The 26,142-nt window shown below is 50.7% G+C and overlaps 1 protein-coding gene across 2 annotated transcripts in view; it reads left to right on the top strand.

Annotated features, from left to right (window-relative positions):
• Kcnn3 (potassium calcium-activated channel subfamily N member 3) overlaps positions 1-26,142 on the top strand; it is a 156,164-nt gene that overhangs the window by 43,115 nt on the left and 86,907 nt on the right. Inside the window, exon 1 of one of the 2 annotated variants that reach the window (XM_040752385.1) lies at positions 11,558-11,773. The exons of the other annotated variant lie outside the window; for it this stretch is intronic. Coding sequence (XP_040608319.1) covers positions 11,768-11,773 — 6 coding nt within the window. The 5' untranslated portion in view covers positions 11,558-11,767. Of the gene's footprint in view, positions 1-11,557; positions 11,774-26,142 lie in introns of those variants that run through there. 2 annotated transcript variants of the gene reach the window in all.

Here is a 26,142-nt window from a genome sequence, read left to right as displayed (position 1 = left end):
AGAGAGTGCAGTGTTGTAGGGAGAAACTTAGGCACCTGTGCTGCTGACCACGCCCTCTTTTCGGGGGTTCTGGTTGGGTCTCTAAAGGCTGTAGAGACTAACCTGGATTTTCAGTTTCTTATGTAAGTATTTTCTCACAATAAATAACCAGCAATACCCTTATTCCCTGTATTGTTGCTTCTCTTCATCAGCTGGTGTCAGAAGTGGGATTGGGCGTGGTCAGTGGCACAGTGCCTAGGTCTCTCAAGACAGCTGGTGTCAGAAGTGGGGTTGGGTGTGGTCAGTGGCACAGGTGCCTAGGTCTCTCAAGACATGGAAACTTCACTCCCTTCCCTGTTTCACACACTCCTGCCCTCTAGCTTCTAGCTGCATCTTGGAATATGCCAGGGAGGACAGTAACATGGTCACTAGCATTGCTGCCCACTGCTGGCAAGTGTCTGGCTCTCCCCCTGTTGTGGCTGGGCTCAATTCCCATGACCCAGCCCCTCATCATGCCGTGCCCACTGACTCCCGAGGGACGTTACCAGTGTCTGTGTTGTGAGTAGCTTATGCCCAGAGAGCCAGCAAGAGAGGTGTTCCCATCTGTGTGCTTTACCCGGGCAAACTACAGTTTTCTGCACGATGGCTTTCTCCATCACACTGGAGACAATGATGTCATTAATATTTGCATTTCTAGCTGGGCCTTGGTGGCGCACGCCTTTAATCCCAGCACTCGGGAGGCAGAGGCAGGCGGATCTCTGTGAGTTTGAGGCCAGCCTGGTCTACAGAGCAAGTTCTAGGACAGCCTCCGAAGCAATACAGAAGACACCCTGTCTTGAAAAACCAAAAAAAAAGCATTTCTAAAATATATACAGTGCCTGACAGGAATCTGGTGTTTGTAGCACATTTTTGAATGGAAGGTTCTGAACTCAAGAGCTCTAGTTTCTAAAACTAGGTCCATCATTATTTTGCTTTGTGGTAGTGGGCCACAGTTTCAAGGAAGCTCCCACTAGTCATTAGGGTCCTTGGTCTTAAATTCCTCAGTCTAGGTATGGCTGCTCACCATTCAGGGCTCTGGTTACTGAGTGTCCCCTGTGTGACTGACAGAATTTCCAGGGGACAATGGAAGTCCTCTCCTCTGGGCCGGCTAGTTGCTGCTGCAGTGAGCAGGGTAGGAAGGCTGTGACTGTCCCATTTCCTAGTCATAGAGGACCTCATTCTATCTGTGGCCACCTGCCTAGCACAGGATCTGCTGGGCTCCGTGAGTGCTGGTGACAGAGCTGACAGCCCCATGGGAGGAACATCTACCAGTGTGCATCTAGAATGCCCCCTTTCTGCTTTTCTGGAACTTGCTCTCAGCCTCAGTCTTGTCTCTGGAACAGCAAGGAAAGCGTCATGACTGTCACGTGGTCATTTCCGCTGTTGAAGATGCCACCTTTGCCTCTTATGGCGCCTTGGAGTGGAGCTTTGAAAGACTCCGGGTACCTTTTATCCCTAAGCTGGTGTATCCCGAAAGAAAGGGAACCACAAAAGCTATGCATTTTGGGCATCCACTAAAATGTATCCAGAAGCCATGCTGGTTCATGGACGGCTCACTCCCGTGTCATATGCTTTAGATACCCGTGGTGTATGTCTCTGTGCACAAGACTTGGCTGCTCTCTTACAGCCTTCCCGCCCTGCCCTCATTGCCATGCAGCTCCGTCATTAATTCAGCAAGGGATTTAGTGAGGCTGCTCTGTGCACGGCCTGTGTGGAGCTCTTCTCCCTGGGCTAGAAACCCTGACATCACCATTGCTGCCCCGAGGGGTTGCCAGCTTGACTGTGTCTGGTGCTGTCCTCGAAGGCAGGCTACCAGGCTTCTGGTAACATGGATGTCAGAGCAGCCCAGCTTGGGTTCAAGTCGGACTCTGTCACATTTTGGGGTAGGGATATATGGTGACCTTTAGAAAGTTCCTTACTCTCCTTTACTCTGTTTCCTTCCTGTAAAGTCAGACTAGTGGTAGTCCCTGTCACAAAGACTGCTGTCCAGGTAAAATCTGAGCATTATGAAAGTGCCTAGGTAAAGTCTGGAATGCCTGGCTCACAGGGTACAAAGGGAGCCTGTCTTAGTCACTGCTCCATTGCTGTGAAGAGACCCTATGACCAAGGCAGCTCCTATAAAAGAGAGCATTTGATTGGGGGCCGCTTACAGTTTCAGAGGCTTACAGTCCATTGTCATCATGCTGGGAGGGAGAGAAAGAGAGGGGGTGGCATGGGCCTTTGAAAGCTCAATGCCCATGCCCACTGACAAACTTCCTCCAACAAGACCATTCCTCCTGTTTCTTCTCAAGTAGTTCCACTCCCTGGTGACTAAGCAGTCAGATATCCGAGCCTATGGGGGCCATTCTCATTCAAACTGCCGCCGTGGCCCAATCAGAGGTTACACAATAAGCAAAAGCCCTGGGGTGGAAACTGCGGTGTCCATTCAGAAAGCGTCCAGGCTGTGACCTTGGGCAGTGGGGCAGCTCCGCTGTGGATGGTGGGCAGGCCCAGTGGCACCTGTTCCTCTTGCTAACGGTTCTGAAATGTGCGGTAGACAGCAGCAGTGATCACAGAAGAGTGTCAAGCTGGAGGGATATTTACATTTCGACAAGCTCTCAGCAGTTGCTGGCAAGCGTTAGAAGAAGGGTCAATTTCGGAGGCAGGGAGATAGCTGGAAGCTGATTACAACATCTAGGTGAAGGATACTGGTGCCTGACCAGTTCGAGTGCAAGAATGAGGACAGGAGGAGGGGACATACATTAGAGACGCTGGGCGAACGGAAACGACAAGACTTGGTTACCAATTAGGGTGGCTGCATTCTCTGCAGGGAGAGAGGAGTCTCCCGATTGCTTGGGTAACTCAGTGCTGGAGAGTGCCATTCATTAAAACTGAAAACACAGGGGAGGCCAAGGTGGGGCACGAATGTGGTGGTGGGGGACAGAGAGAGAGAGAGCACAGTGCTCCCAGAGGAACCTCTGCCGGTGATACTTACACAGGTGGGGGAGGCTCCCAGGAGACTGAGACCCACAGTTAAAGGCCACAGAGAGGGCAGAGGGAGCCATGGCATCTGCCATGCAGGGCGGAACTGAAGAACATGTGTGTCCTCTGCTCTGAGTTCTGCCTTGTCAGGGCAGTCTTGGAGTGGCAGTGGAGGTGTGGGGTGCAGAGTGTATGAGTGGAGACAGTCCATACAGGTCTGACTTGGTGCATGGACTATGAGGAGGGGGAGGGGATAACCAGGGCTTACTGTCTGGTCCAGGAGCATGCAAGTGGGGAAGTGTAGAGGGCCCCGGGAGGAGGAGCAGGGCACAGGCTGGGATGGGGACAACAGTGGGAGTTGACATCACGAAGCCCCTGGATAGAAGCCGCAGGCACGCACCATCAGTTACAACGTGTGCTATTTCATTAGCTGACTCAATGGATAGTGCTTATCTACATGTTTGGGAGTGTCGATCCCCTCAAGATGTAACCTAAGCCTCCATACACTTCTTTAGTTTCCTCCTTTGTGACAGAAACATAATGACAGTGACAAGATATGAGCCTTCAACTTCATGAATTTGGAACACAAGGGACCCAAAGTGGAGATTTTTCATTTATTAGGTATATAAAAGTGAACATTTTTATTAAATACCAATAGTGTTCCCAGAAGACGGGGAACTTATTTAAAATTACAGGACATAAATTATAGTCAAGAGACGGCTCGCATTATAAAAGGCTCCCCCACTGTGGAGAGATTGTCCAGGAGGTCCAAGCAGTCATCTGGGTCGTTACAATGTGCTGTCGCCAAGACAAGGTATGTGTGAAGAAGGAGGTGTCATTGGTGCAGACTCTTTAGGGTCCCTTTGCTAAACAGGTTAGTGGCATCTTCCCACCAGGGGACAGGCAGATAGTTCAGTCCTGCTCCTTCCCTCCCCCTTCCTATAGAAGGGTGGACTCCAATGCTGGCTCGAAGAGGAAATGTGACAGCTGAGATCTGTCCTGACTTCTCCAAATTAGTGAATTTGCCCTCCTAGAATCTGTAACACCGAGCCTGCATGTTCATCTCAATAATCACAATTCACTCTTAACTCCTGCCTCTGGGATGTGTTTGACCTACACCTTGAGCCATCTTACCCAAGGTTATAAGCATCATAGGAGATGTGTGTGACAGTCCATGTGGCATGGAGGACGAGGGAGTGGGGTGTGTCTCTTGAAGGGTGGGTGAGCTCTAGGGAAGTGATGCTGGGTCCTGCGATCACTTGGAGCAGAGACCTTGTATACTGGAGACAGAGTTGGCCTGAAGCATTCAGAGGGATAAGGAGAGGAGGAGGGAGCTATGTTTTTCTTCCGTGGGAGCTAGAGGCTGTCTATCCTTTATGCAGATAGATCACAGACAGTCCTGATAATGTGACTAATTGATTGATGAATATGAAGTTCTGATTCTGGGACTGAGGAGGTGACTCAGTAAAGTGCTTGCCACCGAAACCATGTGGACCTGAGCTTGGATCCTCAGCACCCACATAAAAGCTGGGGTTGTTGTGTTTGCAACCTATGGAGGGGGGTATGTGGTGTGTGTGTGTGTGTGTGTGTGTGTGTGTGTGTGTGTGTGTGTGTGTGTGTGTGTGTAGACAGGTGGATCTCTAGAGCTCATCGGTCAGGCATGTTAGCCAAACTGAGCTCCAGTTTCAGTGAGAGACCCTGCTTCAAAGAATGAGGTGGAGAGCAGCTAAGGAAGATATCTGTCTTTGTTTGGGTTTCTACTGCAGTAATAAAACATTATCATCAAAAGCAGCTTGGGGAGGAAAGAATTTATTTTGTCTTCCAGCTTATAGTTCCTCATCTAAGGAAGTCAGGACAGGAACTCAAGCAGGAATCTGGGTGCAGGAACCAATGCAGAGGCCATGGAAGAGCGCTGCTTACTGGTTTGCTCAACCTGCTTTCTTAGATCATCCAAGACCACCCTTCCAGGGTGGCACCACCCTCTGTGGCATGGGCCCACCCACATCAGTCATCAGTCAAGAAAAATGCACCATAGGCTTGCCCACAGGCCATTCTTAGGCATTTTTTTCAGTTGAGGTTACCTCTTGCAGAATGACACTATCCTGTGTCAAGTGGACACAAAAAGCACAAAACTTAATGTTGACCTCTGTCCTCCACATGTATGTGAGCACACACACACACACACACACACACACACACACACACACACACACACATGAAATGAATTGCCAGCTGAATCCCTGAGATCTGAAGACCCTGGGTAGACATCTCAGCCTGGCGTGGTCTGTGACCAGCACAGAGGAGACCAGGACTCAGATGGCTTAGGTACAGAAGGGGTTCCCAGCCTGACCAGGGCACACTGCACAGCAGCCTCCTCTGCCAAGTCTATGCCCATCTTCTGTTTCACTCTCATTAACACTCCATTGATAGATCACAGCACATGCAGGAAATTGAAAATGGGGAATGTGTTCTGGGGGCTCCCTAATGGCGCTGCTAATCCGGGGTCAGCCTGTGCTTGGTAGGGCTGGAGAGAAGGAAGCAAGAGAGGGGAGGGCCTGCCGGGAAGACTCATGCCTGCAATCCCAGCGTTCAGGAGGAGGCAGGAAGAGCTGGAGGCTTGGGTTACAGAGCGAGATGGTGTCTCAGTGGAAGAGGAAAGGAGGGCGGCAGAGGTGGGGCATGCAGGGAGAGCACAAGAGAGTGAGCGAGACTAAGGGTGCCTGGCTGCAGCAGAGCTCCAGGAGACCTGTTCACATTCTCTGGAGACAGGCGGTGCAGCCACTAGCACTTGGACAGCTGCCTGCCTGCGTGGTGATGGTTTCACTGCACTTAGCTTGTGCTTTGAAATCTGGGAGTGATTTCACAGGTTCATCGGCTTTACCGGCTTCACCGTTAGCCTGATAATCCCTCCTTTAGGCCTGGCTACCTCTAGTCCCCAAGCAAGGTGTCTGTCTAGTCTGTGACGTAGGGCTAGCTCTTTGCCTGACTGGTGGGTTGCAAATGCTGGTTCATGTAAGCCTTCCCATGATGATGGGACTGCGTGATGTCTGTCTGGCACATAGACTCAGCAAGCTGAATAGTGGGGGAATGAACCGAACTTAGGCAGAGAGGTGCAGTCTCTCTTCCTTCTGAGGGGATAACTCATCTCCAAAAGGCTGGACAGGCCTAAGTCCACAGTGTGGATTTCTGGTCCGTGATTTTTCTATCCCAAAGGGTTAAAGGTCTCAACAGGCTACTCTTGTGAGCTGGTCTTGGCCACTGTGGTCCTCTCTGTGGTATTCTGGTTAGCCTACCTCAGACCCAGGACCTGTTCACTTAGATCTGCCCCTGGTCATGAATTGCCATGGTTACCACTTCAGTCCTGATGGTCAATTTCCATGTAACACTGTGTCTTTATTTGCTAAATATTTAATTAAACACGTGAGTTTAACCCTTTTGCCTCACAGGGAGCTTCCTGCCTCTGCTCCTCTTGGTATCTTCTCTGCCCTGACTGTTGGGGTGAGAGTGCAGCTGGGCTCCCTCTTGGCTGTCTGTACTGACTTTCAGTTTTGTCACTGGGAAATGCATTCTGAGTCATACTGTTTCCTGACAGAGCGTGTGCTGTGTTTATTAAAGGTATGAAAACCCATACCCTGCCTGGGCATGTTGGGACTTGCCCCGGCCACTTGGACAGCTCCAGGCTTCCCAAGTTCACTTTCTGGGTGCCATTGACTCTAGAGTAAATGCCTCTTTAAGTGTGGGTGTGAGTGAGCAGGGAGGTGTGTGTGTGTGTGTGTGTGTGTGTGTGTGTGTGTGTGTGTACGAATGGAGGCCAGAGGTTGACATTGGATGTCTTCCTCTATCATTCTCTTGCTCTTCTGAGACTGGGTCTCTTACGGTTTTGGCTAGACTGGCTGGCCAGATCTCCAGGAGCCACCTGTCTTGTGGACTTACAGGTGTACATGGCTGCCACACCCAGCTTTTATGTGGGGGTTGGGTCCCTGATCTCAGGTCCCCACGCTCGATACTTGAATAGCAAATACTTTACTCACAGAGCCCACCTCCCCAGCCCTGCAAATTCCTCTTGCCAAGTCTTACAAAAGCTTCCTGGGCCCCAGGAGTCCAGGGTGGTAGGGGTTGTCCTCTGGCTTAGACCCTGACAGAGCCCCAGGGCGGATTAGTTCTGGAGGAGTCATGTTTGTAAGTGGAAGGTGACTCCTGCTTTCTTCTCCCCTCACTGGCTTCAGACAGGCCCCAGCAGTCAGAATCCACCTGAATATGGGTTGCCTTGGAAACCACACACTTGTCTTCACCCTGGGCTATGTGAAGTGAGCGAGCATTGGATATGTAGCTCAGGAGGCTTCAGCAGTGCAGAGCATCCCCATGGGGGGGGGCTGAGCGAGTGTCAGGGGTGCAGTACCTGCCCCACCCCAGGGCTCTGGCTCCAGTGAGCTCTGCACTGTTATGAGGGACTAGAACCTGTGTCCAGGTTGTCTGGAGTATTGATCACTGTAGCCAGATAGGCTACTGCCAGCTCAATTCTATTATTTTTGTTATTGTGATTGTACAGTAGACAGTGGCTGAGGGCGGTTTGAAGGACACTGACTGACCGTGTGCTCAGGAGGTTCAGATGGGCTAGTGGGGTCCATCTGAACAACTTTGTCCCTCTCTTAACTGTCTTACCTCCTTCCCAGAAGCAGAATTGGACACTGACTGACGGCCTCAAAGCTGATAGAAAGCCATTAAAGAGACAGGTTTTTTTTTTTTTTTTGGCTCTAGCATTTTGTAATTTAAAGGAGACTTCTCCAGAGTCTTTTCCAGACACAAACTGGCCAGCCTCTCAAAGCCTTTAGGATGATTACAGCAGGTGACCAGGCTTCATTCACGCTTAGTTCTATCCTTTCTCCAGAGCCGCTGGGCAGCAAGCTCGACTCGTGAAAGTCTCTGAGTCTGGTGAGGTGCATGTCTATGGCTTTTCCAGAATAAATTCATCCTGGTTTTGTATTGTTACTTTGTGTTTGTTTGCTTGTTTCTTCGTTTGAGATAAGGGCTTATCTTGTAGTTCAGTCTGGCCTGGAATGTGTGGGTTTTCTTGCCTCCTAAGGGATGATCTGATTTCCAGATGTGTGCCACCATACCCAGCTGTGTCCCCCTGTTATTTTTGGGGTGCTAATATAGGTGTCCTATTTAGGGCTCAGCACTCAATAGACATTGATTCTCAGTACTCTGACTGGCTATTAATCTCCACATTAACTCTGACCGCTGCTGAGAGAAGACTGTTTAAAGCTGAGCACAACACTACTCTATGGATATAAATATTTAGAAGATGGTTTGACAGTCTGTAAACAACAGTAGTAGGTTCCTCCCTAGGACCTGTGACTTCAGGGGACATGGAATTTGGACCAGGTTTACAATACCAGGCCTGGATTTTTTTTTTTTACTGTGGACCAAGTTTCAAATCCCATCCCGAAGCAGTTGTCACCATTTCGCTAGTGGGCACATCTTGTCTGGAAGGTCAGCACTGCAGCATGTACCATTGACATGCATTTTCTTCCCCAGTAGCCTGGATAGCACCTTCTAGAACTACAAAAGCTAGTCAGCAGGGAGGAAGTTTTCATGTTTTCCTGATTTCTCTATGTCGTTCAACCAAAGCATGTTGGATCTTCAGCAACTAGGTCTTACCAGTTAGTTCTGGCGGGAAACCAAGGACTATGGCAATAGCTTGTGTTGTTTTAAAGGCCTTTGGGGCCTCCCTGATTCTTTCTCTCAGAACTGAGATTTTTGTTTAATAATCCATGACAAGTCTGACTATAGCTGCCATTTTTAAATGGTGATCTTCCCCACAATGGTGGCAATCCTCCACCGGAGACGTACATCAGTCCCACTGCCCTGTGTCTGATTCCCCACAGGCTATTGGACCCTCCTTCCCCGGGTGGAGATTCGGCAGCACCACCGGGGTTCTGTGTACACTTCGGGTAGAGGAGCAGCACCGTTTACGAGCTCAGTGAAGGTGGCGTCTTCCTTTAACCATCTCTAGCTGCCCTTTCAGTGTCTAATAAAGGTGCTGCATGCATTAGGAGCTCAGTGATTCTAACGGGCGAGCAGAAACTGATTCCGAAGGTTTGGGAAGTTGGGAAACACTGTAGAATTTTACTGTCTAGAGATTTCCATACAATTGTTATTGCATTATGCTGCCAAGAAAATTCTGGTAACTCTAATGTCCTGTTGGGCAAGAATCTAGTAAAGTGACGTTTTCCCATTTCTAAGAAGAAAGAAAGATGGCGAAATCAGCACAGCTCAAGTCCTTCTAACCCAGTAACTGGATTAGGGAAAGATGGGACCCGTCCTTCGTTTCTCTCTGGTTAAAAGGATTTAGTGTAAGTCAGAAGAAATTCTGTCATTCTGGCACCTCCCCCGCCAGAAGGGAGGGATGCTCATGGGCAGTGGACCCGGGTCCAGGTTGTGATTCTGTCATTTAGGTTTTTTTTTCTTAAAAATGCTAGTAAAATCTATATAACAAATTTGCTACTTTATAAGACAGTTCAATGACATTAAGTGACATCCATACGTGGTTTAAGAATTGCCACCAGTCACCTCCAGAACTGACTTCATCACCTTCAATGCATACTATGTGCCTTGGTGTGAGACAGATTTGCTTCGTGTCCTGATTTCCACAGGCACCATACGCCAACCTCTGACCCACCCTGTGTACCACCCTAGATCACAGCCTGGGGCCCTGTTTCAAGCCTTGGTCTGGTAAGTGACTTGCAGCCACATACATGGCGGCAGCAGCAGCAGCACCGCGTGTCCATTCCTCTCCTGTGGACTAGGGACTGCGCCTTTGTTCTTCCAGTTAGCCTTGCCAGCGGGTCTTTTGTTACAGATAAGTCGAGCGAGGTGGAGGGAGGATAAATTACCTTTTAGAACTGCTTTCTCTTTCTGGCTTTCCTGCCATCTTCCCCTTGGGTCCCACACTTGTCTAAGGATGGAGTCCAGTTCCTTGGGGGAGAGGAGGAGGTTGTGTTTGTTTGGTTTGACTTTTGGGTTTTTGAAACAGGGGTCCTCTGTGGAGCCCTGGCTGGCCTGGAACTAGCTCTTATAGACCAGGCTGGCCTTGAACTCACAGAGATCCACCTGCATCTGCCTCCCGAGTGCTGGGATTAAAGGCGTGAGCCACCACCACCTGGTTGGAGAATGTTGTGATGTTGTTGAAATGCCCAACTTTCCCTGCCTGCCTTCCCTTTTGCTGTAAGTTCTAGTCTTTCTTGCAGATTGACTACCTGGCGGAGCCCCATACAGTCTTGATTCTGCTTACCTCCCTGTCCCTCTCTGGGGCTGGCACCCATTTCTTGTGCCCTTCTCTGGCTGTCTGGAGCCACTCGGCTGCTAGTCCCTGGGCTATCAGGTTCATACTTGCTTTAGCTCAAGGCACTGGAGACCAGGCAATCTGGGGTCTGTTTAGACATCGTCTTTCGTCTTTGCTTGCTACAATCACATAGGTCAGGCCCCCCCTCCCAGCTTCCTCAGGGTCTCTACTCGTAGTGATGTTTCTTAGGCTGAGCATCTACGACTTCACACCAAACATCCTGAGGGGACCCAGAACTTCCCAGCACCGTATCTTTCCAGGTAGAGCTCTGGTCCTGCCGGACTCTGCTGCTCCGAATAGGTCCAGGCAGAGGCGCCACGAGCCATGCTGGCTCCATGCACCCCTGTGACCTGTCAGTAAGGGGCCACCTCCTTGCTTTCTCTTTCTCCGGACCTTAGCTAAAGCTGGCTTCCACCGCAGCTCACGGCTCAGTCAAAGCCTGCTGTCCTCGTTGAGCTGTTGATTTTCAGGTGTCCATCCTGTCCTCTATTCTCTCATTTGTGTTGTAGAGGCAGTCTTTTCTTTTTGGGGGGTGGTGTGGAAAACCTGCACCTTCGGTCGCCCCTGTTAGAGTTCCCCTGTATTCCTTACATCTCATCCTGCATCTCATTTAGCAGCAAATGTTTGGGGCCTGTCCTCACACACTGGATGAGCCTGGTGTAAGGGCCTTGTCCAAACCACTGAGATAAATGTGGAACCAGAAACTGAATCTGGGGCAGTTTCACCGGACTAAACAGAGGGAACTGAGATTTAAAAAGAAGCCCAAGTGTTTGCAAGTTTTTTATTCTAAAAATCAGTGGCTTCCCCTTAGACAGCAGTATCATGTGCCGGCTTACCACACCTTTCCCTACACAGCATGCACGTCTGTGAAACACTCATATAACCAATGCTTACTGCGCTACCGTGCTTGGTGCTGGGTGAGAGCCCTGAGTCTGGGCTCTGGGTGACACATGACACTTGGCCATTTGGTAAGACTGTGTTGTAACAATGTTGCCCCAACTGCCTGTGCTACAGGACAGTGTTGACACATAGCCACATGCCCTGTGGCTCTAATATCCCCAATTGCCTCACCACAGCAGCTGGGCTTGGCCCTTGCTGCTGACCTGTGACTAAGCTTGCCACAACCACAAAGCAGGGATCGGTAGCCAGCCACGGTGGAGCCATCTGCCAGGGGCAGGGCAGCCACAGCCTCCAAACTCAGACGGCGAGGCAGGCAGCGTTACATGAGGCAGGCACGACTTCCAACGTCCCTGACACCTTCCTCCCCACAGACTGCACCCCTCACTTCTTCCAGTTCCTTCCTTAGTGCCACTGGGGCAGGGAGCTAAATGCTCTCCAAGATCCCTGCCAGTTCTCCATGATACCACTTGTTAGAATGTACAAGAAACGTCGTTATTTGAGAGCAAAGAGGAATCGCTCTGCTCCAGCTCCAGTGTGTGTGGGATGGAGGTAGGCAGGGGCATGCCTGTGATGTTTGTCTGTTGTTAGAAATAGCGACTGTTCTCCACCTTGCCTGAGGGCTGGGCGAAAGGTGATCAATTTCCTCCACACAGAGCTATTGAAGGTCTGTTCGGAGTCAACACCGCAGGGACAGTTAGGCCCTGAGCAGGCTTGTGAGCTAGCCTGAGCTAAACATCTTGACTGCAGGCCCAGTGAAGGGCGTAGAGAGCCTTCCAACCTAGGTGGGGATGAGGACCCCACACTGGTGCTGAGGAGACAGTAGAAGGGTGGGCGGAGGCAGGGAGGGTCCTCTGGGGGTGGAGTCTGCCAAGCAGCAGGGAGAGGTAGGAAAGCCTAGGACTTACAGGGGTGGAAAGGCAGAGAGGTATAAAGGAGAGAAGTGAGGATGGACGGGTCTGGGCCTTACCGATGAGTCTGAAATGGTGGCGGCTGCAAAGTGCTTACGAGGGCAAGGGATTGTGATCTGACAGAGGCAGGGGTGTTAGGGAATGTCTCCAAGCTGCTGTGGCAGAGGTTTGAGGAAAGAACGTGAGTTTCGTCAATAGTTTATCAAAGACCGAGGGCTGGGGAGAAGGATATACGTGGGAGGGAGTTGGTTACCTGGTCACAGGCGTTGAGGACTTCCAAGTTCAGGACTCTGTGTGTGTGTGTGTGTGTGTGTGTGTGTGTGTGTGTGTGTGTGTGTGTGTGTGTGTGTGTGTGTGTTTGGGTGGGAGTAGGTTGAAAAATCTCTCTTGCTGGAGATCTTCAAGACTAAAGATGGCAACTACCAGCTGCCCTCGGTTGAGAATCAGAAGTGACGAGGATCATCTCAGCCTCTCAGCCTAGAATCCCGGATCCCAGGGCCTGCAGGAACCCCAGTGAGCCTGCACCGTCAGACCTTCCGATGGCAGTCAGGGCATGTGCCCACGGGGCTTTACAGGATCCTTCGGATTTTACATTTGCTGGTCTCTATTGTTCCCAGTTTCCGCCACCTAAAAATACACCCGTTCCCAGCAGCCCTGGGAACCTAAATTCTCCCAAAGGCAAGGGTTTGAATCTTTTCTTGCCTTCCAGATCCAAACCCGCCATTTTGGCCAGGTGGACAGTCACCAGTGACTGTCACTGTCCCACAGTGTCAGTACAACGACAGCCTAAGCAGCAAGGAGCATCTTGTGTGTAGTGGGGTCACATAGGAGAGGTGTGCTGCCTGGGCCTGGTGGGGACTCGGGGCAGGGCTGTGACCGGGTCACAGAGCCAGGACCTCACTCAAAGGGCGTTTCCTCCTCTTGCTCACCTCCGGTTCTTTCGTCGGCACTGCCTGCGTCTTCCCACCTTTACGTGCTCTCCGGCTCTTTCTCAACCGTGTCCATCGTTTGCCTTCTTCTTCTTTTTTTTCTTTTAGCACAGAACCTGCAGTGTTTGCCGCTGCGGGTTGACTCCCTGCATCTGCATGCGCATGTGTGTGAGTGTGGTTTCGAAGCTGGATTGACAGGAACGGATTTTACAGCCCGTATTTCCTGGCTCTGGAAAGGGAGAGAGGAAGACAGTGAGGGGCAGGATCCCTGCAGCAGAGAACATTCTGATCTAGGTGTGCTTTGGGGATAAATTTAGTTCTCAAGGCTGCGATGCTCTAATTGAGCAGGAGTCCTTGGGCACCCACAGTGGGGAGTGGCCCTGTCATCCCTCACCTGCTGGCTCAACTTCAGGGACCACAGGACACAGAGCGTTATGTATTCAGAGCCACAGCCACGGCAGCCCTGAGCTGACACGAGACAGAGGCACAGGCTTCCTCCAGGCCCCTTTCTGGGTGCTGGCGGGTTTTGGAGCGCTTCAGTTTTGCTGGCTGGCACATCTCAAAAAGGAAAGGCAGATTAATGGTGTATACTGCCATGTTCTCATGTTCCCGGGATTAAATCAATAAGGTCTGAAATATTAATTGGGCTTTTATGAAGAGAAAATGAGATGCAGTATGGCATGGGATATTCTAGGTTTAGGTTCATGAGTTTGACTGTCAACCTCCACTGCATTGCTAGATTTCTCTGAATCTGTTTCTTTCCGTGTAGAATAGGCTGGCCACACACACATGTTGTAGTGTCAGCTTAGAATGTCACCAAGCCGGGAACATCCAGGAGTTTGGGGAGTGTTCTATCTCGCCTCCTCCTCCCCCTCCTCCACGAGACTGCCTTTTGCTTGTAGCACAGGCTTGGTTCTTGCTCCCGGTTGGCGCTGGCTGCGGCACCCAGTTCATTCAGATGAGGTCTCCGAGGCCCTCGCTGGCCACATGCAGTTCTTTTCTTGGCTCTGGTCGGCACGGTCTCTGAGGACCCCCTGCCTTCCTCACCCTTCTCCACTCCCAGCATTAATGGTCACCACAGGACTGCAGGGAGCTTCTTCTTCCTGCCCAAGACGGCCCTGCTGGTCCTAGATACAAGCTTACTGTCAGTACTGGGGCACGGAGCCCTCACTCTCTCAAGTACTGGGACCTGCCGCTCAGGCTGGTAGATGGAGCATGGACAGCTTCATTACAGCTGCCTGGCTGGATATAATGGTGACAGTGAAAATAATAACGCGTCAAGCACAGGGCCCCGTGCTACACAGGCACTATCCCATTTAATCTTCATATTATCCTCAGTTTATTCCCATCCATTTTGTATTTGCTGCTGTAGCTTGAACTAGCACACATTTATTATCTTACATTTGGGGGTTGGGGTCAGAAGTTCAAAATGGCGCCAGCAAAACCTAATCATTGGCAGGGCTGCTCAGGGCAACCCATTTGCTTGGCCTTTCCAGCTTCTGGGAGTAGCTTGCTTTCCATCGCCCAAGCCATTAGTGGCTGGTTGAGTTTTCTCATGCCATGTCACACTGCCACTGCCTCTCCTGCTTTCCTGCAAGGGCCTTTGTGACAGCATGGTGTCCATCTGATAATGCAGGGAGCTCCCATCTTACAGACTGACCACCCTACTCTGTCTACACCCTCCACTGTCCTTTGCTGTGGTTTGGGGACTCGACGTGAACATTTAAGGGGTGTCGTTCTACTTATGACAGCCCCCTTCTTGCAGTTGAGAAAACCCAGACTCGGATATTAGATCTCGTGGGGTTGCTAAGTGGCAGGCTGGCTGATCCAGGAAAGCTGTGCAGAGCAGTCCAACTGCTGGTGGCAGTCAGGGGAGAGAAGATGGGAGGAGTCAGGGGAGAGGAGATGGGAGGAGCCCTAGGTTGAATCCCCGTCCATCTTAGTCTAGAATGGGGAGATAAGCTGGCCTGGTGGCACACTTCAGAAGAGCTGCGATGCTTAGATTTGGCTGTGCACCGGAATCACCCTGGGAGCCTCCAAATGATACCAGAGTTTGGCCCCTGGAGAGTCAGCCTTAATTGCTCTGGGGAGACCCCGAGTTTAGGGATTTCCCAGGCTCTCAAGCTGATTCTGGTGTCTAGAATCATCACTTTCAACTAATCCTCAGCCCCAGCTGTGCCTCTCAACCTAATAACTGCATTCAGAGCCCTTTAGAGTTGGCTGGAGCCCCTCTCCCATCCTACGCAGGATCCTGAGCCACAGGCCTCTCGCTCTAACGGTGCCTCCTTGTAACCATGGCTACAGGCTACAGGGCACGTGTACCCAGAGGAGCCTTCCCTTTGGTGACAAGCATGTTCTCCTCCAGGTCTCTCCAGTCCCTCTTGTAGGGCTGTCAGGACAGATGTATCAATTTCTCCTTTGTTCATGTTAGTAGATAAAATAGATTGGAAGCACACTGCCCAGGTTCAAACTTCAGCCCTGCCAAGTCCTGATTGAACTTGGAACGAGACATGCTCCCTCTCTGTGCCTCAGTTCCCTCTTAAGCTTAGGGTATAAATAATGCTTACCTGGTCAGTGTGAAGATTAATGGGTTTGCAGATGAAGGAGATTACAGCTAAATGTTTGCTAGCGTTACCAGCGGCTTCACCTAGCACTGTGGGTCCAATTGATTTCAACAAGCATTGATTCTTCACTTAGCGTGAGGTTAGAAAAGGGTAAAGTGTCTTCCCTGCCCTGAGGTAGCTCACAATGGCGAAAAAGGTAAATCAGTCAGATCAGACAGCTAACTACAGTCCAGTGTTCGGTGCTGGAAGCAGACTGGCAGTGAGAGATAACGGCAGAGATATTGTGATGCAGGGGTCGTGAGGACTTCGGATGTGAAGGAGCATCACTAGTTCTCAGCGCTAATAAAATCTTAGTCTGTGTCTGCACACCTGAGCTTGTGGGTTATAATGCCCCATCAAAGCCCTTGGAACAGTACTGTGAATTCGGAAACTTGCCATAGCATTTTCTTGCAAACGTAAAGGTGTGAATGTCCACTGCGAGTGTAGGTGCTCTCTGCAAGGGGGCGTTACAGGTTCCTCAACAGAGTGGATCCTGCCTCCTAAGCGGCTGTCCCCTGGAGAGCAGCAGGAATCACTGCCGAGGCAGGAGACACGACCTGCGGACAAGGGGGCCATGGCAGCATTGATGAAGGGGCATGGAAGAAAACCGTGGGTGCATAGAGTAACAGGGCCTTAAAGACGGCAGGGTCCAGGTTCCAAATGGCCAGAATAAGCAAAAAAAGCTGCCCAGCCGGGGAAAGAGGCCAGGGAAGAGGTAGGTCTTACTGTGGCAGTCAAAGGGAAGTCAGGTGGTGGGGGGACAGCTTTAGGGAAAGGGTTGCTTGCAAGGCGGAGGTGTCCTTCCTGTTCCCTCTAGCCAAATGGCCAGTGGCCCCACTCACACATCTCTTGTGAGGATCATCAGCTTGCTCAGTGTTGGCTGATGCTGCTGGCAGCTGTGGGTGTCTCTGCCAGCTGTGTGAACAGCTGTGCACCAACCCTGTGCTGTGCTGTGCCCTGGCTCATTTCCCATCCCTGCTTGGTTGAATACACTTAAAAACAGGATCCCACACTCCTTGGTTCTAGCTGTAAAACGTGTTGTTCAGAAGAAAACTGTCTGCTGGGGAAGGGTGGGGAGGTGAGCGCTGGGCAGACTTTGCAGGCTTTTCTCGCTTTGAAGGCAATCTCTGTCTGAAGCGGATGGTCGCTGATGAGTGTGCGTGCGTGCACACGGTGCAGTAAGGACTGATAACAACATCAGATCACTACCGAACGGCAGTTGTCCAGGGCTTTCCTGTCAGACACCGTTCAGACCCCATCTCTGTTGGTACAGCTTGCATACTGCTGATACGTTCAGCTACAGCTCCAACAGGACTTCTAGAAACTGTTTGCAGTATCCTGGAGCTTGCCTGAGTTAGAAATGGCCTTTCTTCTTCCTGGGCTGTGGAGTTGCTTCTGGGTGGGCAGAATTGGGGAGGATTTCTGAGCTGTTCACAAGGCCAGGCCAAAACCAAAGCCCAGCGCACACAGCTGGAATAGAAATGGTGGCTCCATCCTCAGAGAAAGGAGGCCAGAGCCTTGTCTTGTCAGCACGCAACACCAACAGACCCTCCTGAAGACAGCATCTGCCTCCCAAATGGTCTGAATAGGCAAAATCATCAGACACCAGGAATAAGGCCAGGGAAGAGGCAGATCCTAACATGACAGGCAGGGGGAGCCGGGTGGGGGCCTCTGGGATTGTGGGGGGTTCTGCCTGCTGTCAGGAGTTCCATGCATGCTGGTGAGAGCAGGCGGGGCTGTTTCCTACGATAGAGCCTGGCATTCAGTCCTGGCTGGAGGATCATAATGACTGGATCTAATTTTTCTGCAATAGGTATTATTATTATTAATGTTATTACTGGCCTTTAGTTGTGGGTTATGAGGTTACCTTTCTAAAGCATGGTGGCTCATGCTGTATGCATCCACCCTTGAACTTAGACCTCAAGGCGTGTCTGAGTTTCTCTGCCCCGAGTGTTACCCTCCACCTGGACCCTTTCCTGCATGGTCCGAGGTTTCCTGCCTCTTTGCTCTGGAGAGAGCTCCTTGGGTGGCAGGGAGGTGTCTCCCGCTGCTCTGTGCAGGTTTCCTGAGTCACGCACCGTCTTTGTCCCTGCTGACAAGCTCAATAAGTGTACATGACATTTGTCTTCCTCTGGCCCAGGGTCCAATGGATCCGGATATAAATTTCAGCTCTGCCTTTCACTGGCGATATAACCCCAGGCTAGCGGTTTAAACCTTTGTACTTCGGTTCCCTCTTCAGTAAAGCAGGGCGATGCTTGTGTCTTCCTTAACAGGTTGCCACGACCGGCAAATGAAGCAACACAGTGAGTGCCGTGGGTATGGGTGCCATACGGTGGCTCCTGTCCCATTTCCGTTGCCCAAGACAGGACACACTACCTGGTCCCCACATCCTTTTGGGGTGTCAGAGCTTCAAGCTTTTCTCAGAAGCTTTCCTACATCCTGCTGCTGTTGGCTAGTGCTGCCAGCTGTGGGAACAGCTGTACCTCTGCCATTTTCCTTTCGCTTCCCCCTGGGTTTTTGCTGTCACGTTAGCAGGCAAGTGCGCTTAAAAATAAGTGGCAAAAGCTGTGCTTGTTTGAAGTGTAAGGTATGTCACTTTCAGAAAGAGCGTTTGTACTGTATAATAGATAAGAAAGAGCTATCTGGTTAAAGAACTTTTTTGGCTAGCTTTTCTTGCAGGGCGTGGGAGGAGCATCCTCCGTCCTGGTGTGGGCTGAGGGAAGAATGAATGTGCTCTTCAGAGGCTCGGCACAGCCTCTCGCTCTGTGGCTTTCCCATTGATCTATTTCTCTCTAGTGAATGGGCTTAACAGAGGTAGAGAGAGATTTTTCCCTAATGATCGGGATAGAAAAGAATAAAAAGTGACTTTAGGGGTATCTTGGGACCTCAGCTGTCACTGTGTGCTGACACTTCATTTCAGAATGTAAAGGGCCCTGCTTCTGTTTTGTAGGATAAATGGTTTTCTAGTCAGGGCAGTCAGGGCAGAGGCAGAGCTTTCCACTTAATAACACACAACATGGAGGGGTCTCTCTCCTTTTCTCCTTGGAGAAGCAAGGCTGGAGCCTGGGTCAGCCGGAGCTCAGGATGGCTCAGCACAGAGTCCTAATGAGTTGTTTGGAACAAATATTTTCTAGTCTTACTGGGAATGGGGGGGGGAGATGGGGGTGTAGTTTGCACAGTGGGCCTTGGAGGCCTGGCTTAGGCTTCTGCTCTGGGAACCGGTGCCCAGATAGGAGGAGGCTGCATTGGTCTGCTAGGTTGAGTGATGCTTGTTGATCCAAGGGTCCTTCATCCTACCAGGTCACAACCTATTGAGGTTTGTACTGGGACGGGCAAATGCTAAGCTAGGAGCATCCATTTCTTTGGTGAGAATTTGGGTCAGAAAAATCTACTGAATGATTTTGAGTTCTGTGCTAGAGGTCAGAGCAGGGCCAAGTGCTGCCCTGCACATTAACCCAGTAAGTGACAGCGCGCTTCAGCCCAGAGTGACTGAGCCCAGCGACATCAGCACAGAGAACCTGGGCCAAGGGAAATCAGTGAATCTGCCCCTGTGCTTGAATAGATGGGTGGAGGAAAAGATTGTGTGGCTTCTCCCGGTGGGTAGGCGGTCCTATCAAGCTGGGGCTGTGATCTGCCAAGAGCTGAGGCAGGAGATCAGGGGACAGCAAAGTCCTCCCTTCTTCCAGGGTGAGAGGTTCTTGTGCTTTATTCTCTAAGAGTCAGACCAGCGGAGCCATCAGATGCAGTATGGTGACAGCAATGGCTCTGGAGTCTGTCTTAGTCCACTTTTGTTGCTATAACTGAATACCATAGATGGAGTAAGTTATAAAGAGGAGACATTTATTTAGCTCACATTTCTTTAGGCTCCAAAGTATAATAGCATAATGCTGGCATATGCTCTATAACTGGGAAGGTGTCTTGCTTAAAGTCTGATAGTTTGGCCTCTCTTCCTCTTTTTCTGAAGCTACTAATGCCACCTGGGGTCTCGCTCTGATGACCCCATCTGCCAAAGCTCCTACTTCTAGATAGCGTTTGCACAAATTAAAGAATTGGTCTTCCTTCCTTCCTTCCCCCCCCCTCTTTCTTTCTTTGCCAGGCTCCCATGTACTCCAGGCTAGCTTGACCTTGCCTTGTAGTTGAGGATAACCTTGAACCTTCGGCTACCGCCTCCTAAGTACTGGGACTATAGGCATTATCTCAGTGCATCACCACACCCTGGGTTTCTGCAGCACTGGGGATCAAGCAAACCCTGGGCCTTGTGCATACCAGGCATGCACTTTATCAGCGCAATGCATGCATCCTCAGGCCAGGAATTACTTTTTTAAGACATGAACGAACCTTTGGGGAAACCTTCCAGGTGGAGCAGAGCTCCAAGCAGTAAAGCCAGAGAGTCCAGGACTCTGCCATCCTGCAAGCTGTTTGTCAAACATGTGAGGAGGCTGCCAGGAGGCTCCTCAGCTCTGGGATGTGCCCGGGGCACAGCAAAAGGCAGGGTGGGTGCATACTAACCCACCTCCTCTCAGGAACAGCACCCGACTCTCCAGTAGAGTTTGTGTGGCACTTCCAAAGCTGAAAGATACATTTGTAGGCTCCTTCGAGGGACCTGAACTTTGGGCTTTGCTGAGGCTTTAGTCAGACAGCTCCATGTGAGAATCAGGGACAGAGTCTGAGGATACCAGAGTCTCGGCAGCCATCTCTAAACTGTCCTCTGGACTGATGAGGAAGCTAAGGCCCGTCCAGACAGCCTGACACAAAGACCCGCCCCGCTGAGCCTTCAGCACTCCAGCTAAGCCCTGAGCCCTTGCCATGAGAGAGGCTCTGTGTGACACTCACCAGTCAAAATCAGTCACCTTCACAATTCCAGGCACTGGGGAGGCAATGACCCCAGCCTCACAGAACTTCCATTCTATGGGAAGGAAAGGGGCAGGCCATAACGAGAGGAGCATCGAAGAGGCCAGAGTACCCAGGCATGGGGGTGCACACTTGTAGCCTTTAGTACTTAGGAGGTGGAGGCAGGATCAGGAGTTCAAGGTCATCCTCAGCTACACAGTGAGTTCAAGGCCATCCTGGGCTGTCTCAAAAGAAGAGTTCTATGGAAATTCTATTAAGGACAGTATAGGAAACAGGACAACACAATGATGGAGAATGATGGAAGGAGAGATTGACCAGGGCAGGGGTTTCAAGGTGACAGGTATCTTGGAGATGGCAATTTGGGTATCACAAGGTTTATTTCTGCTGATATTGTTTCCTTTTCCCGTGTACTAAAGCATTATCTCCCCAGGAAAGTGAGGCTTAGGGAGACTAATAACCTCTTCAGTCACATAACTGGCCAACTGACGAACCAGGATTTGAACACTACTTTGCCAGACCCCTAAATCCAGGCTCTTTCCCATCTTCCTTGACTGTTTCCAGTTAGGATGACTGTGTTCTGCTTTTACTGGCAACAAGGTGACTCTTAATGTGAACGGTAGAGGTGAGTTCTGAGTCCAGTTCTGTGCTCCGGATGCCACCTCTCGTAGAAAACCATGAGCTGGATCATCCAGGGGACTGTCTCCCCTCCTTCTGGAACTGGCCTCATTGCAGATCACAGGCCAGCTTACTTAGGCCACAATCTACCTAATCAAGACTTCTTATGAGGTTGGGTAGAGCACTCATCTCTGCAGGCCCGCCGGGTCAGCACACTGGTGCGCCCCCTCCCAAATGTTTTTCTCATTTCCGGTTGTTTTGAATCCACCAGCTTCATTTCATTCATCACCAAAGCAAGGCGCGCAATGGAAAAGACATATCCTGTCCTCGGGGTGCTGCCTCATTTCCTGCCTGTGACTGACAGGTGCCAATGGAGCACTTCGCGTTCCTTAGAGAGGGCTTGCTGTTCCTCTGGCCTGCGGGACTGCCATACCGACAGTTGCAGGGGCTCGGTCTTCCCCAAGGCCCCAGTTTGCAGACAAAACTCTGGCTGCTTTATGGACAGAGTCAGTTCTTCCGTCGTGACTTGTCTCCCCAGCCACAAATTTGTAACCTGCTTACTGTGAGCCTTTGCAGCCTGTGTACCTCAGTTTTTTTCAGCCAGTTAAAAATCCTTCTAAGCATCTGTGGATGGATGCAAGTGCATCTCTGTGACCACAGTGTCAGTGACTGACAACAATGAGACTTGTGGAGTGCCACTCAACCCTCAGCTTGTTTCTACTGGGGACAGGAGATGATTCCAGGCAGACGGTGATGCTGAAGAGCCCTGGAGACCAGGGGAGGGAAGGGGACCTGGGCTTGCCTCTGTGAGGACTGCGGATCTGGTAGTAACGCTATTTGAGCATCTTCTTGGCTATTGCTCATTGTAAACCTTCTAAGGTATTTCCCAAGGGTTACAGGAAACCTTTATTAGGTTTCCTTTTATTTTTTCTTTTGGCAGTGCTGGGGATTAAACCTGGGGCCTTGTGCAGCTAGGCAAGCATTCTGCCAGTTACATCTCCAGCGACTAAGCATATTTTATTGTCACATTCTCCATCCCACTGATCCCTGGCACGGGGTCTCAGGGTGCTATGACAGCAGTGGCCTCTTCCTGGCACTCCTTCCTTCCCTTTCTGTGTCCTTTCCTCCTGTCTTCACAGCTGGCAAGGCATCAAACAGACACACATCTGACCTTGACCTTGAGCCTGCATGCAAGCTTCCAGCAGCTTACGGTATAGTTCAGACTCCATGGGGCAGCGCGTCTTGGGCATGGCCCTGTCCCTTTCTGTCACATTCACTCACCTCCTCTTTACACACTCACCAGTCACTGTGAGGCTCCATATAGCCCCCGTACTACGTTTCTGGACCTTTGCACATACAATGTACTCCTTGTTCCAGGTGGCACCCCCTTGCTGTGCAGCATCCCTGATACCCCGACTTCTGTCTGCCTCGTGCACATAGACAACTCCTGTTCCCTTGTCTGCAATGCAAAGACATCTCCCTTCCTTCATTGAGTCCTTCAAGGACAGTCTGGCTCATGCCTCTGGACTTCCAATCACATAGAGTATCCAGCAGAGTAGAGGCTCAGGGAGTGCTTGGCAAACGAATGGATTCCCCACAATACCCACATACTGTTAGCCAGCCGCTCATTGGGTCTTGGAGCAGAACCACACCCTTAAGAAGCTTCCTTCCCTCTGCAGGGACTGGAACCACCTGTGCAGAGGTGGCTTTGCTGTGTGACCTCATGTTCCCTCATATGTCCACAAAGCCCTTGTTTAAATGGGTGACTACATTATCTCCACAATATCCAGCCAGAGAAGGAACATAGCTCCCCATGCTGCAAAAGGCAACATATTCCTAGAGTTCCAGTTTGTTGCTGTTGTTGTTGGTTTTTTGTTGTTGTTATTGTTGTTTTGTTTTGTTTTTGGCTTGGCTGATAAAAATGTGCCACAAGAACACAAAGACCAAGACTTTGAGGTCCAAATGTTCCTTTGGACAAGATAGCAATATTTGTAGATGTTGCGAGAAGGCCCCACTCACTATGTAACCCTCTCCTGGAGCTCACTGTAGAGGCCAGAATGGACTCAAATTCACAAAGACGCACTTGGCTCTGCCTCCTGAGTACAGGGGATGGGGTGGTGTGTATGTCACCTCTTACAGGCTCCATCAGTGGCATTTTGGAGAATGCTCTGAGAAAATGTGGAAGATCTGATATCATGCCTGTATGCTTCGGTAACTTTGGTACAGACGCCTGTGGACCTGTCCAGCTGTGTGAAATCCAGTTGCGTATACAAACCCTGAAGGCATGGCCTCCTGTATTACACAGAGCACCTGTTCTCAGAGTGGGTGAGAAATTGCTCTCCACAGGTCAATGAGGGACGAGCTCCCTTACACCTTCACAGCAACTTGTCATAGGGTTCTTATGCGGCACTCACCACAGACATGACTGGTCTATCCCACCATTCTTCCCTGGTGACTCCTGGGCCACCTCAGTGCAAGATGCCCAGCAGGGAAGTGTGCTCTGCTTCTGTGACTCCGCTCAACCATTGTCCAAAACTCATGTTCCCAAGGACGTCAGTAACTGAATAATTCAACTCGAAAGAAGATCAGAAAAGCGACGTTAAAAGACAGAAAGGAGAATATGTGTAGTCTGCCCTCCACTGGCCAAGTTCCTTCTCATCTCAGAGGGCCACTGACTCCAGTAGCTAGCCCAGAACAAAGCAGGGAACGTCACAAATCACTGTGGGACTGCGTGCCCACCGGAGCGTGACTAGATGCCAGGCTGGCACGGAGGGGAGGGAGGAGGTGAATGTGACAGCCTGAGCATCCGCAGTGAGCTCCTGCGGACAGCCTGGTGGGAGCTAGAGCAGAAAGGTGACTCTTCTTCATCAGCAAAGGGGACTCCTCGGTCTTGTGTCTCCATGACCCGAGGGCTGGAGGGACTGTGGAGGAGTGTCAGGGGTGATGGGTGGTGGCTGCTGGCCGTCTGCAAACCGCACTCGAGGCTCCGTCCCCACCCCTTGAGGATCTGTCCAGGTCGTGACTCGTCTGCCAGTCTTTGACACTTCTCCATTCCACCCGCTAACTTAGCTGCTCTCTGGCCATTCTCTTTTTTTCAAAATAGGGTTTCTCCAGGTAACAGCCTTGACTGACCTGGAACTCGCTCTGTAGACCAGGCTGGCTTCAAACTCACCGAGATCCGCCTGCCTCTGCCTCCCGGGTGCTGGGATTGAAAGGTGTTCCCACCACTGCCTGGCTGCTCTGACCATTCTTAGAACTATTTTATTGCAGCCATTTTGGGTTGTGTTTCTGCCCCACCCAAAACAGTTGGAAAGTAGCCCCAACATCTTGAGTAAGTTACAGGATTTAGTATTTTCCATTATTAATGATTCATTGATAATTTGAAGTTTCCATTAATCACACTCATTCATGGCAATCGCCTAATGTGGCTTATTACTTTCAGCTGGGGTCTGTCTATCTTCTAGCCTGGTGGCTTTGCCCTTGGGCTACATTGGAGTCTTCTAGCTTTCCTGGTTGTTTCCTTCCTGTACCCCTGGTATCCCTCTCCGTCTCTAGTGCCGCTATAAGGTGCAGTGAGGACAGCCGGGGTAAACTATTTTGTGTCTGCCTCTTACAGGCATTTGGACACCGGCCTGGCAAAAGGCAAGGTGGGTGTTTCCGTCTGGCCTTCTCCCTGGGTGGAGGGAAGGAGGCCACCAATGTTCATTTTCCTGCTGCTGAAGGCTCATACTTAGCATTCCTGGTTTGCATGTCTGACACCTCACTTGGCACATGATTTATTACAGTTTTAAATAGCCCTTTCTTCCCGGATTGAACTGTCCATATCCATTTGGAGTGGGAAGATCTGGCTTGTGGTGTTGGTAGTGAGAATGTTTTTCAGTGCAATTGTTTGGGGTTTCTTAGTGCAGCTGATGCTCACACACTGGAGGGAGCCCTGTGTCTGGCTGGGACCCAGGAGGCAGAGGTAGACAGTTGCCCGCCACCAGGATGAAGGACACGTGGATGCAGAGAGCCTTTTGCTTCGTTTTGTCTACATTTTAGAGGCAAGGGGAGGCAGTCTTAAGTTCAGACAGGAAGGGGCTTCTGGATCCATACTAGCCATTCCCCTGCCTTTGTGGTGCGCTTCACCATCGGTCAGGACTTTAAGAAAACACTTCCCAGGGAGGAACTCCCCTCCGTTTCTCTCCTTCTCTGCCCTGCTTCCCCGGGGGTTGGCAGTCTCTCTAGCCAAATCCTGTTTGCTGTGGGTAGAGTCTCTCTGGGACAGTTAGGCTGGAATACAGGATGCTTACAACAAAACGTGCAAATTCCCTTTCCTTTTACAGAGATATACATTCCCTAGATGTCACCCAAATTAGCTCATCAGATTGTGATCACCATCCTGGGGTTTTGATGATGTGGATGGCTACAGAAATCCTTCGAAACCCTCTGTCCTCCAGGGGGAAGGGAGGGGGGGAGTCTTGCCTGCTTCCTGTGGAACATTCTGGTCCTTTTGTTATGCTGCACTTCTCGACAGAGAGCCACTAACAGCCCTCCTCCTTCTGTGCTGTTGGTTGAAAGGCTGTTTAGTGTGGCCCCAGGGGGAAGGGGAGGATTTGGCATGACTGCAAGAGCCTGGCAGAGAGAGGGACAGAGGGAATAAGCCACCTGGGTACGGCATGGGTGGCCTGATCTCACACAGGGATGCCCACCAGCCACGTCTGGGCCCTTCATTCCCCCTCAAGATTCCACAGAGAGTGCCACCCACCGATTTTCACTGCAATGGCAAAGGCATTTATGCCTCTCCCTACTGTCAATTCTCCCTCAATGGCTTTGCTGTCTATTGACCATGAAGCAGGTCTCACTTGTCACGCTGGCTTGTTCTTATTTCTTTTTCCGCTTCCAAGGTTTCCTTGACTAGCTAAAAGGATGCTTTTCATATGGAATGATAGGAAAAGATGAGATTCCTGAGGATTGGAGCCATCCAAAGAGGGAGGGTTAGCTCTCGGAGTAGGTGTGTGTTCCCTTCCAAA

This window comes from Mesocricetus auratus, unplaced genomic scaffold (assembly GCF_017639785.1).
Source record: "Mesocricetus auratus isolate SY011 unplaced genomic scaffold, BCM_Maur_2.0 Super-Scaffold_100009, whole genome shotgun sequence".
NCBI lineage: Eukaryota > Metazoa > Chordata > Mammalia > Rodentia > Cricetidae > Mesocricetus > Mesocricetus auratus.
Note: the sequence above shows the minus strand (reverse complement) of the source record. Positions and strands in the feature narration are given on the sequence as shown.